Source organism: Schistocerca nitens, chromosome 11 (genome assembly GCF_023898315.1).
Source record: "Schistocerca nitens isolate TAMUIC-IGC-003100 chromosome 11, iqSchNite1.1, whole genome shotgun sequence".
NCBI lineage: Eukaryota > Metazoa > Arthropoda > Insecta > Orthoptera > Acrididae > Schistocerca > Schistocerca nitens.
The window spans coordinates 56445082-56458961 of record NC_064624.1 but is presented as its reverse complement, the minus strand read 5'-3'; the positions used below and the strand labels follow the sequence as shown (position 1 = coordinate 56458961).

The window sequence follows — 13880 nt, the reverse complement described above, 5'->3', positions numbered from 1 at the left end:
GTGCTATTTCAGTGTTAGTTTCAGAATGAATTGCAGTAGTGGCTTTGTCCCCACTCGAATAAAGGAAAGTGGAAGCACGTGGTGGTGAGATGTAGTTGTAATTAAGATCATCAGTCTTTAGTGTGAATGAACATGTGATTGTAAGCTTTGCTCTCGATAAAATTTTACTAATTTTTCTTTATGTTCAACCCACGTGGTGTGTGCTTTGTGGTACCAGTATCGTGTGCTCATAAAATTGTTTGACCCATCAGGTCAATACTACGGCATTAGTAACGCAGTTCGAAAGTTCCTCTTGTAACTAATGTTTCGATTTAATTTTTTTATTATTAAAATTATTGTGGAAATACACATTTCTGTAAATCTAGTTGACCACGTGGAGCATGTGGTGTAGTAATGAAACTGGTACTCAGCTACTCTTTTGAATAATACTTTGGGTATTCAAAGATAATTAATCAGTCCGACAAGCAGTTCTTCCTGTTTCACATTCTTTTTGAAAGATTTCATAGACCATTTGGTAAGACTGTGGATTTATCGAACCACGTTTTCTTTGTATGAACTTACTATACCAGTCTGTGGTTATCTATTACAGACAGGACTACGGTACGAGTGGAATTTCTTTGTCTTAAATAGAATCGATTGGTTGTGGTTCATTTCCTTTTGTGTACCCTCCAACGATCATTGTGTGTTAGTTTTGAATGGGGTATTGCACCCTGTTTCCTATTTTTTTCCTATTCTTTGCTACTTTTTTTTTGTTCTTAGAAAGTCAAGTTTTCCTAACAGGAAATAAGGCACCAGCTTTGAGTCAGGCTTAGCATTTTGTATGTTTCATTGAACACTGATAAATTTTAAAATAAATATCAAACTTTAAACTTCCTTTACTTTTCTTTAATTTAATTTTCCCTATCATCTGTTTAGTTAAAAAAAATAATTAAAATTTTATAAAAAATGAGCAATAGTGCGCATGACTATCCCGTAAACTTAAAAATTCATAACAGTAATAAAAATTTGTCAGTCACGCACGGATACTTTCCACACTAGGTGCGAACAGTTTTTAAAACACTTGGCTCATTATAGAGTTGATTCAGAAGAGATAGGAGATACAGTATTAGAATGAGAATTTAAGAGAGCTTTCGAGAATTTAAGATCAAATAAGGCACAAGGGATAGATAATATTCCATTGGAATTTCTAAAATCATTGGGGGAAGTGGTAACAAAACAACTATTCACATTTGTGTGTATAAGATATGAGTCTTGAAATGTACCATCTGACATTTGGAAAAACATCATCCACACAATTCTGAAGACTGCATAAGCTGACAAGTTGAAGGATTATCGCACAATAAGCTTAACAGCTCACACATCAAAGTTACTGACAAGAATGATATACAGAAGAACGCAAAAGAAAATTATGGATGTGTTAGACAACAATCAGTTTGGCTTTAAGAAAACTGTTGGTGTTATAGCTGCACCTTTTTTTAGACTGAAGTCAGCTGATAGGTATACCTGCTTAAAGGAAGCCCTATAAGAAATCACTTTCAGAGGATGTCATGTTTCACAGTAGAGAAGCAATTAGCCCATGTCATCAAAATATGAGAGGTATTAGAGATAAGTTACTGGACTCCTTATAGATATTGACTATGATAGTTTTGGTATATCGAAGCACTACTTAAATAATTGGACAATTCAGAGGTTTCCTTTACCAGGATACAGTTTAGCAGGCTGTCTTTCAAGGCATTCCTTGTAGAGTAGGGGAGTGGCCACGTACATAAAAAACAGTATTCTATTTGAGTCCATAGATGTATCACAGCACTGCACAGAACATATATTTGAGTGTTGTGAAGGGGCAGTTGAATTTAGTGAAACTAAACTTCTAATAATTGTTGTTTATAGGTCCCCTACAGAGCATTTCTGCTCAAGCCAGAGAGGGCTCTTGATTCACTTTGTAGGAAGTACCAGAAATTAGTTATATGTGGTGATTTCAATATTAATTTTGTATATGATGGTGCAAGAAAAGGATGTTGGTAGAACTCCTAAATTCATATGATCTGGTGCAGGCTGTGTTGTTTCCAACTAGGGTGCACGGGAACAGTAGCACAGCTATAGACAATATTTCTATTCATTCTTCATTACTATATGGGCATTCTGTTAGTAAAAGGGTGAATGGCCTATCAGACCTGATGCACAAATTTTAACACTGAAAGGCTTTTTGTACTCAAACAAATGTGACATATAATTACAAACTATGTAGGAAAGCTAATCCAATGGCAATAGAGAATTTTTTAAACTTTGTCAAGGAACGAGAGTGGCAGGACGTTTATAGTACCGATAACATAGATGACAAATATAATGCTTTCCTTAACACATTTATCATGCTCTTTGAGAGTTGCTTTCCATTAGAACGTTCTAAATGGGATACTAGCAATAAATGGCTGCCTGGATGGCTGACTTGTGGGATAAGTATGTCATCTAAAACAAAACAGGAATTGTATCAAATTGTTAGAAGTAGTCACAATCAAGCTACAGTAGCCCATTACAAACAGTGTTGTAAGGTGCTTAAAAATTTTAGTAGGAAGGTGTGTATGTGGTACACAAATAGAATAGCCAATTCACAGGATAAAATTAAAACCATATGGCCAGCTGTGAAGGAAGCGCAAGCTTGATGACATAAAGTGAGTTTGTAGTAAAAATACTTCTGTTACTGATAAATCAGATATATGTACAGTATTAAACAATCATTTTCTGAGCATCACTGGTGAATTAAATAAAAATTTAGTTTCTACAGGGAATCTTATAACTCTCTTGGCAAATGCCTTTCTGAGATTGATGTCTGAAGTACTCCTCTGTGATACAGACAAAGGGAAAATCGAGTCAATAATTAAATCACTTCAGACTAAGGACTCTCATGGATATGATGGAGTGCCTAGCAGAATATTAAAGTACTTTACTGCACATGTTAGCCCTGTATTTAGCCATATTTGTAATTTTTCCTTTAGGAATGGTGAGTTTCCTGAACAATTAAAGTACTCAGTAGTAAAGCCGCTTTATAAAAAGGGAGAAATGGATAATGCAGACAATTTTAGACCTAGTTCTATGTCATCAGTGTTTGCTAAAGTTATTGAAAAGGCTGTGTATGTAAGGATAATCGATCATTTTGTATCAAATAATTTGCTATTAAATGTACAGTTCGGCTTTAGAAGTCATTTAACAACTAAAAATGCTATAGTGTCTTTTCTCTGTGAGGTACTCAATGGGTTAAACAAAAGGTTTCGAATGCTAGGCACATTTTTTTTTTATTTAACTAAGGTGTTTGATTGCATTGATCATAAAATATTGCTCCAGAAGTTGGACCATTAGGGAATGTGGGGAGTGGCTTACAATTGGTTCACCTCTTACTTTAACAACAGATAGCAAAAGGTCATTATTCACAGTGTTGAGAATGGCTGTGATGTGGGATCTGAGGGGGTACTGTCAAGTGAGGGGTGCCCCAGGGATCGGTGTTGGGGTCACTCGTGTTCCTTATTTATATAAATGATATGCCCTCTAGTATAATGGGTAACCCTAAAATATTTCTATTTGCTGATAACTCTAGCTTGATAGTAAAGGATGTTGTGTGCAACACTGGCTCAGTTTCAAATAGTGCAGTTCATGACAATTTCATAGCTTGTAGAAAATATACTACTACTAAATCACAGTGAGACTGTGTTTATAGTTTCTAACACACAATTCAACAAAACCCGATGGGCCTCTTATTAGTGAAACTGAAGACTTCAAATTTCTAGGTATTCAGATAGATAGTAAACTGCTGTGAAAAGCCCACGTTCAGGACCTTGTTCAAAGACTTAATGCTGCCATTTTTACTATTCGTACGGTATCTGAAGTAAGTGATCGTTTGACATGAAAGTTAGTCTACTTTGCTTATTTTCATTTGCTTATGTCATATGGTATTATATTTTTGGGTAACCCTTCCCATTCTAAAAGGATATTTTTGGATCAGAAATGTGCGGTTCGGGCAATAAGCGGCGTAAGTTCGTCAACCTCTTGTTGACCCCCGCCCCGTTCAATAGTCTGGATATTTTGACACTGGCCTCTCAAAATTATCATTATCTCTTCTTGACAGTATCAGCTTATTCCCAAGTATAAGCAGCTTTCACTCGGTTAATACTCGGCAGAAATCCAACATGCATTTGAATCGGACTTCCTTAACTCTTGTGCAGAAAGGTGTACAGAATATTATTGCATCCATTTTCAATAAGCTACCACAAGAATTCAAAAATCTTAGCAGTACTCCATGGATTTTCAAATTGAAAGTGACGAGTTTCCTCATGGATCACTCCTTTTATTCTGTTGAGGAGTTCCTTGAAAATTTAAGCTGATTCTTATGTTATATTTCTGATTGTGTTTACTTAAACTTACAGCCAGACTTTTTTTTGGGTTCATAAACATTTTATTTTTATCTGTTATTACTTTTAAGTTGTAATTTCTTGTACTGACAAGTTCCATGACCTTGGAGATTTACTCCTCAATTTGGACCAACAGAACTTGATATGTAAATAAATGAAAGCACCAGAGATAAAGTTCTGGGCTTGCAGATGATAATTGAAGCAAGACTACAGAAAAATCAAGATATGTTCTCGGATTTGTCAACTTGGAAAAACTGTTCGACAGTGTAAAACAGTGCAAGATGCTTGAAATTCTAAGAAAATAGGGCTAAGTTACAGAAAGAGACAGATAATATACAACACGTACGAGGCCCAAGAGGGAACAAAAGAGTGGAAGACCAAGAATGAAGAGCTCGGTTTAATAAGGGTTTAAGACGGGTGTAGTCTTTTGCCACAACTGTTCAATCTATATGTCGAAGAAGCAATGATGGATAAAAAGAAAGATTCAAGAGTAGAATTAAAATTCAACCTGGAAGGATATCAATGATAAGATTCACTGAAGAAACTGTGATGCTCAGTGTTTTGCAGAAGTTTGACTGGGAACTTTTTGATTAGCCAGCATACAGTCCTTATCTCGCTCCCAGTGATTTTCACCTTTTCTCGAATCTCGAGAAATTCCCATCCTCTAGTCGGTGTTTTGACAACGACGAAGATCTGAAGGTGCGTGTCACGTGCTAGTTGCATTCACAGGCGGCAGACTTCTACGACACGTGAATACAGTTGATCCCACAATATGACAAGTTTGTCAGTTCTTCTGGTGACTACGCTGAAATATAGCTCAAATATTACTGTACCTGTTACCCGTGAAGTTTTTCGTGTAACTACGTTGTCTCAGTTTTAAAAAACGAAGGAAGGGATGCAGCTCACAGTCGAGTGGCGTCTGTTCCATCGTACACGTCCGACACGACAGGGGGGTTAACAGGTGAGACATTATGCATTGCAGTGTGTGATAAGTTGGAAACTGGAGTCGGTCAGGGACCGTGCCAAAGCAACTGTGGCAACCCCTCGTGATACGTGGCAACTCCCGGTTGAGCCCAGGTCCGTCACAAATTTTCAATTTTCGCCACTACATTACCACAGTACCCAGTGCAGCTGAAAGTCACGAGTTCCTAGCTGTCCCTTCCATTTCCTTCCTCATTCTCTATTTCGTATAAATTAAGAAAAACTGTACACTATTATCAGTGTGGAAATGTGTGACGAGTCTTTGCAGAATTACGGTGAGCTGAGATCCAGGTATCGGATCTACCACAGGAGGGAGGTATGTGGCGCTGCCACAATTTTTGGCACTAATAAGTAGAATAGTAGCAGTGATACTGGTTTTGCAAGTGGGCCGTGGGCACCAGTAGGTGCAGAGTGGAGCAAACATCATTGCATCAGACGGAGCTACACCACCATCCTATTTCCACGTGAGTGGCCGGGCCATCGCCCACAGTAAGGGTGACTCGGCAGAAAGCTGACAGGAGGGCAGTTGCCACACCTTCCGGCCTCCGTCTCGTGTTATCGTACGCAGTCAGAACTGGTGCCTCAGAATTGCGAGTGGACACCAAATCTGAATAAATAACTGGCATTTTACCCCAAGACGTGTCAGTCTGGCAGCACCTACTATGACAAGAGTTCCACACTGGGTGACAGTGTGACGCAGTTAAGTGAGATACATTAAAAGAGTCAGTCTCCACGACTGACGAGCCTCCTGTAGATTCAGAGTCCACTCGGCACCTTCCAGCTCGTGGGCCACCTCGGGGCTCACTTCGGCCGCAGCCAGACTTCTACCTCGGAGGGCAGCCATTGTGACCGAGACGGTAAAGCCGGTACTCGCGGAGGCAAATTGACGCCACACGCCACGGCTCACGAGAGCGGCCACTACAGCTGGGGACCGTCTTCCGTTACGAGAATCACGGTGGGAAGCCACGTCTGTCATTGCCCACCGTTCCTAGCTGTGGAGCTGCAACGGAACGGTGCACCTGCAGCCGCCGACATCACGTGTCGGCATTCCGGCCCAGCTGTCGGCCGGCCACCTGTTCCGTCGGAGCCCTCGTCCTCCCGCAATCGGCACGAGCTGAGAGGGTGTCGTTGCTAGGGGATGATGCTACAGATAGCACAGATAGTTTTCTAATAAAATGTGTGACTTAATGCCATGTTTTGAGTCTCCTGACGAGAACCCACCTCCTTAACTCTACCCTGCCCCTGTAGAGGCCACAAACTCCTTGCCTCTACAGCTCCATTTTTAAAGAAACAGTACCCAGTTCAATATTTTAGTCAATAATGAACACACAACAGGTCTGAGACTGCAAATGCCATTACAAAATGGTCTCCACAAAAAGAAATGCAGACCAGATAATATTTATTAAGAGCAACTAAAGCATCAATTCTCACAACCAGGGTGGCCACTCAAACTCAGAAAACAAATTCCCTGAGAGTTCCAGGTACAGGGAGGAAGAATGTGTCAAGAAGCTCACGATAAATTAATGGCGAGTGCAGACGGGTAGGGGGGGGGGGGGGGTGAGCATACCGCAATAGTGACTTTCCTTTCCTCTCAGCTGGGCTATATGCCAGCCATAAGCAGTAATTTAACCACAGTTTTTTAAACATCAAAAATCATACAGAATAGTATTCATACAATTAAAACACTTTGAGATATTAAATATGTTATAATTTGTGATTTATAAAATTCAATAAAATTCCACTTCAATCGTGAATTAAAAATGCAAAATTCCTGAGATTTTATTTACTGTATTTACTCGAACCTAAGCTGCACTTTTATCCGGTTTTTGTAATCCAATAAACCGCCTGCGGCTTAGAATCGAGCACAAAGCAAGCGGAAGATCTGAAAAATGTTGGTAGGTGCCGCCACAACTAAATTCTGCCGTCGAATATATGTAGCGCTACACAGGAATGCTTTGCAGACACAAAGATAAATACTGGAGCCAAAACCTCTGCGTCAGTAAATTAAAAAAAAAAAAAAAAAAGTGGAAGACGAGCTTTTTTTCTCCGCCCCGAGTTTCGACCACTGCATTTTCATTTTCATACATTATCCAACGAAGTAAATACAAATTCCGTATCATTCATCTTCGAATGTAGCAGCATTTCAATGTACTACAAAAATCCGGCTGGCGAGATTGTTTGGGATGTTTGTCAATATGGCCAACTCTACGTTCTGAATTTCTTCCTCCCTGTGAGAAGAGATGGTTGCTAATAGGAACCTGATGAAATGTGAATCACATGCAGTATTCTCTTCACCATAAGAATAATACGAACATAAACATTTTGCCATGTATTATTTCGTGTTTGCTGCTATCTCATTTAAATCCTGTCTGTCTAATAAACGACGAAACTAGAGTGAGACAACAGCAAACGTGGAAGAATATACATATCATGTCATGTTTATATTCATATTATTCTTATGCCTGATAGTGATACAGTCAGAAATGAAGCACGGCAACTGACTAGATTTTTAAATCTAAGATGACTAATTTCTGTGCAGAATTTGATGTACTAAAGAAGCGGCCGCAAAGATTTTCAAACAGAGAAAAATTTTCGCCTAACTCTTGTTCAGAACATGTTCTATCATACGCCACCTGTTATTTGGCTCTTGCTGATCATTATCAAAGAAAGCAGCAGTGTAAGTAACAACAAATAGCAGTCTCTCGCCATTGTTTTGCTGATGAGATAATTCCTCTCTCTCTCTTTTTTTTTTTTTTTTTAATTGTAAGTGGCGGTAGCACGCACAAAAGTAAGCCATGCCACGAGCGGTGACAGACCGTAAACACGCACTATCAGAATGCGACAAACAATGCATAACACGGTACAGTAATGCATTTTCAGCTTAGAGTGATGTAAACACCTATAACAAAGAAAACGGCACTTATCAGGTCAAACCAAAATAAGCAATTGATTTAAACCAGACGAAGCACGTGAAAAAGGAAGGGTACCCCTGTAAATACGGACGCAGTGCCTGACGCATAGCAATGGCTACCTGGTAAAGCTTAACTGCTAAGCTTACGACTCGAACCAAACTACTGTAGCTGTATCGTCATTCACTCGACCTGAATGTGCCCCATATTACAATGGACCAACTTTGTTTCGATTAGGAGGTGCGGCCTGAAACTTTTCTCCCCCCTTGAATTTTGAGTCTCAAACTTCAGGTGCGGCTTAGATTCGGCATTTTTTTTTTTCCTTTATTTCGAGTCTCATCTTTCAGGTGTGGCTTAGATCCGAGTGCAGCTTAGATTCGAGTAAATACGGTAATACCTGAAATTCCCCAAGATTTCCCCAATTTTACAGGTAAAATGTAATTCCCTGAGAATTCCAGGTTTACCAAAAATTTTCCACCCTGCTAACCATTATGACATTCAATTTGACTGCCACTTCAGTATATAACGAACAAGAGGCATTCCCCGCTCACCTGTGCCAGTCGTACCTTCGGTGGATGCCGGCGTCGCCCCTCGGCTCTCGCCGTCCGACGCGTCCTCCCACGAACCGTCGGCCTCGGAGTCCTCGTCCTCGTCCTCGTCCTCGCCCGCAGTCGCGTACTCCCTGTCGCTGTCTCCTTCGCCGTCTCCGTCACTGTCTCCGGCACCGTCACTCTCTTCTCCTTCCTCTCCACTGTGGTCCCCGTCGTCCTCAGACACGTCCTCTTTCGCCGACTGTTCTTCACTCGCTGAAAGAAAACATGACATTTTTCACAAAGTTGTGCACAGGTGTCGCTGTTGCGAGCACAGTACTAGAAGCTCTGCACATAATAATGGGGGATACTGCTGTAGTCTCAGACAGCTATCGACGTGCGCCACGGATCACTTTCACGATCTCTATATAGCAACACATAATGGTGCAGTTTACAGCCTCCTTACATGTACACCTGCACACTGTCATTCTGAAATTTGTATATGTACTCCACAAATCACTGTGCAGTGGGTGGCAGAAATACTTCGTACCAATATCAATCATTCTCTGTTCGACTTCATACAGATACGGAGAGAGGGACAAAGTTTAGGGTGTCCGTAAAATCCCACTATCTTTTCAAAAAACTTGGAAACTATTAAAGATAAGGAAATCACTATTTTGTTTTCAGCCGGGCCCGCAGCATAGAATACATTACAATACGACATTTTATAATGAAATATTCCAGAAAAGATACAAATAATTTAATAATTAAAGCTTCTTCCTCATCACAAGCTCGTTTCGGCTATAGCACCGGTCTCAAGTAAACCTGTAGATGTTACAGTTGGCAAGTTTACTTACATTCACAGAAGTTGTATGTAAAGGTAAGTTTACGTACACTGATCAGCCAGAACATTACGAGCACCTACCTAACAGCTGAACTGTCCGTCTCTGTGCGGATAACAGTGGTGATATGTCACGCCAAAAAAGCAACGAGGCCTCGGTAGGTCACTGGAACGAGTTGGCACCGTATATCCACACACGTCATCTAATTCCCGTAAATTATCGGGAGGGCGGGGGGAGGGGGTCAATGAACTCTGGTGCCACATTCAACCCAGATTGGGTCGAGATCTGAAGAGATGGGGGACCAGCACACGAGTCACAACTCGCCACTGTGTTCCTCGAACCCCTCCGTCAGGTTCCCGATCTCCAGACATGGTGCATTATCTTGCTGAAAAATGCCACTCCCGTCAGAAAATGTGACGGTCGCGAAGGCGCGTAAGTGCTCCACAACCAGTGTACGACACTCCTCGGCCGTCACGGGGTCTCGCACGATCTCAACTGGAGCTAGGGATGCCCAGGTGAATACTCCCCAGAGCATTAACGAGCCGTCACCAGCTCGTTTCTGTCTCGCAGTACAGCCGATAAGAGCAGTACCCCCGGAAGATGACAGATTCGCGACCTCTCATAGGTGCGAAGGAGAAGGTATCGGGATTCGTCAGACCGTGTAATGCTCTGCCACTGCGCCAACATCCAGTGCGGACGGTCACGTACCCATTTCAGACGTAGTTGTCGATGCTGGGGCGTTAACGTCGGCACACGTACGGGTCACTGTCTGCTGGGACCCACTGTTAAGAGCGTTCGATGCACTGTGTCTTCACACACACTCGTACTCTGCCCCGCATTAAAGTCTGACGATACTTCCACCACAGTTCGCTGCCTGTCCCGTTTTACAGTCTGCCCAGACTATGACATCCGACATCCGTAATGACATTCGGCCATCCACCCCCACGACGTCGGGACACGGTTTCGCCGTACGGTGAAGACACCGAAGCACTCCTCGAACACACGAGTCGTCCAGTTTCTGAATGCTCGTGCTGAGCCTCTGGGTCATCACAATGTGCCCTCGGTCAAACTCGGATAGAGTGCCCACCTACCGCAATCTACACAGACGGCACTCACTGCCATTACATGTACCTCGCTCGTGTCTGACTAGCAGTCATTCCACTGCTATCGCCCGGATGGGTTTGTATCGATAGTAGATCAGTGGTCATAATATATGAAGACAGTAACTGTTCTCCAAAGAACAGATACTGCAGATGACCGTGCAGCTTTTCGGTGGAATAATGACGACTAACTGAAACGCCCTCAGCTGCCGACAGGTGTTGTTGATATACCTCGATGTGAACAGCTGTAAATGTGTGCCCCAACCTGGACTTGAACCCGGGATCTCCTGCTTACATGGCAGACGCTCTATCCATCCGAGCCACCGAGGACACAGATGAATAGCGCGACTGCAGGGACTTGTCCCTTGCACGCTTCCCGTGAGACTCACATTCCCAACTGTCTGCAATTCTACATATGTAATGTACCTTATAGACATTTCCCCATTCACTAATTACTCGCGCACACTTTGGCGATTCCCGTATTCCAGGGAAAAGCTGCACGGTCATCTACAGTATCTGTTCTTTCGAGAACAGTTACTGTCTTCATATATATAGTTAAAAGGCTACCCAGCCATTGACCTTCGTCTGTGCGAATGCGCACAGGTTGCCCAAACTCTTACGGGAATCGCCAAAGCGTGTGCGAGTAATGAGTGAATGGGCAAATGTCTATAAGGTACATTACATATGTAGAATTGTGGACAGTTGGGAATGTGAGTCTCACGGGAAGCGTGCAAGGGACAAGTCCCTGCAGTCGCGCTATTCATCTGTGTCCTCGGTGGCTCGGATGGATAGAGCGTCTGCCATGTAAGCAGGAGGTCCCGGGTTCGAGTCCCGGTGGGGGCACACATTTTCAGCTGTTCACATCAAGGTATATCAACACCTGTCGGCAGCTGGGGGTTTCAGTTAGTCATCATTTAATCCAAGTGGTCATAATGTTCTGGTTGAACGGTGTATATATTTACACATAGTTGTAATAAACGGCCATTTTGCATCAGTAAGCAAACTGTGAACTGTCTATTTATTGCTAGACTGTTATAAGTCGCATACTTTCTGTTTGTGTACAAATTTTTTTGTGAAATATTGTTGACAGCCAGATTGACATTTTATTCTCATTGACACTTGATGTTCACAGTGTACTCTTTGCTAGTAAAGTGATGTAATCAAGTGATGCTAGCTGTGTTTCATTTTATTATAATTGTAATGATTTATATATATGGTTAAAAGCTTTTACCTATATCTAAAAAACTAAAATCACAAAGCAAAGCACATAAAAAAAGCATTAAAACTTCTACACAAAATACAAAAAGAACATGCTAAGAACATTCTGGAAGAATTAGAAATACATATGCTCACGAAAAATCAACAAAATTGTATTCTCAATAAACAAGTGGATCTTAAACATAAATATTATCTACAAAATTTTATTGACTTTTGGAAATCGAGAAAAGATGAAGAACACACAGTAAACATAAACAACAGATAACCGTAGATACAAATCATAACATAATTATAAAATTGATGGCACATAATTAACACCACACGACTTGGCATAAAGCATCAATAAGAACAGGGTGTATACGTGGACAAGGAAAAAAATATCCCGGATTTCCCCCGGATTTCCCGTTTAAAAATACACTTTCTCCCGGGTGAAAATACTCTTTTCCGTGTTAAGTGACAGTATTCTTTTCCTCGCAACTATAAAAATTATCCGTTTATCGAGATTGCAACCCGCTTTTGTAAGCCAGTCGTAGCTCATGTCACGTGATCTCGCCAGCCAATACAGCAGATATTCAAAAGCATAGGACACGTCATGTAGTCAGCCTATAGCATTACCACTGTTAAGTAGCGCGTACACACAAATAGGAAAAGTTAATGGTTTAAATTAATATACATAGTGTTGCTACAAGAAAAGCAAAGCTTTCACATACAATATTGGTATCAACGATTAATAAGCTGCAACAGAAGCTAAACTTTCACATACAATGTTTATCTTCTCTGAGCATGTTACACTTCAAGATACATCACACAAATGTGCCAGTGAAATTTTTAATAACAACATAAATGTCCGATCTTCTGGGCTCGAACTTTTTCTAATTGGTTATCCTCAAAGAGTTTATTTTTAAATGAGAGTCAAACGCTCTGTGATTAAAGAAGTTCATTGCACATAGTTCATCTTGCGTAAAAGGAAATTTACTTTGAAAGTAACGCTTTTCAATCAATCATTCACAATATTTTCCCGCGACCTGTTAGAAAGTGGTTAGTTTCAGCAGTTGCCAGAGAGTGCGAGGTAACAGGTGTCACAGCGCTTGCGAAGCAACGATGACACAAGAAGCCCGTATGTTCGTACGTGTAAAACATTAAAAGATCTTACGTTATTTGATTAAAAAAAAAAGAAAAGACATCAGAGGATATTCCAAGATCATCAGAACTGTATGAACTATAATAACGTGCACTTTCGGTTTAAAGTGCACATTCGTACGTCCAGATTCCGTTGTAAATTTTCTTGGTATACCAGTACTGTATTATTTCATTTTTGGTTCTCTATTATGGCATATGCCATACTTCCAAGAAGAAGAAAACATGCTCTTTTGAAATGCAGGTAACAGTTGAAACTAGACAATAGTAAGGAATTAAACATTTCGTTACAAATAAATTGACTGCATCAGCAGAAAAGATTAATGAAAACCACATTTCTTTAGCAAACCGACAAAAATAACTTCACTGTTCTGCAAGGCGATTAATGCTTGACTGAAATTGCCGCCCGGGGCAGATACCCCGGTTCGCTCCCAGTGAATACGGCAGCTTGTGAGCGACAGTAAAATTTTTCCGAGTAGCATCTTGCTACTACTGCTTATACAGCTAACAGCCACACTTTTGTAGCCAGAAGCAGGAGAAGGTACTACACACGCGCGACTCAACTGCGCATGCGCATGGGCCCGCACGCAACTGCTCACACGAATCTAATGTAAACAGTTGAGACGTCACCCTCATCGGAGGCAATTTGTTGTTATAAAGCATTGCATAGACTTCCTAAAGCCTTTGACACATTTTGCTGCTGGCAGATGCTTGTATGAGCACTGTGTTTTGTTGTACATGGCGCATTTCCTTTGCAACTTAA

General features: G+C 41.1%; 1 protein-coding gene across 2 annotated transcripts in view; it reads right to left on the bottom strand.

Moving 5' to 3' along the window:
- The window catches only part of LOC126213339 (large subunit GTPase 1 homolog), a 171014-nt gene that overhangs the window by 101353 nt on the left and 55781 nt on the right, over positions 1–13880 (bottom strand). Inside the window, exon 6 of one of the 2 annotated variants that reach the window (XM_049941036.1) lies at positions 8842–9096. In XM_049941036.1, the coding sequence (XP_049796993.1) occupies positions 8842–9096 (255 nt within the window). The remainder of the gene's footprint in view (positions 1–8841; positions 9097–13880) is intronic. The other variant, XM_049941037.1, reaches the window with a different exon arrangement.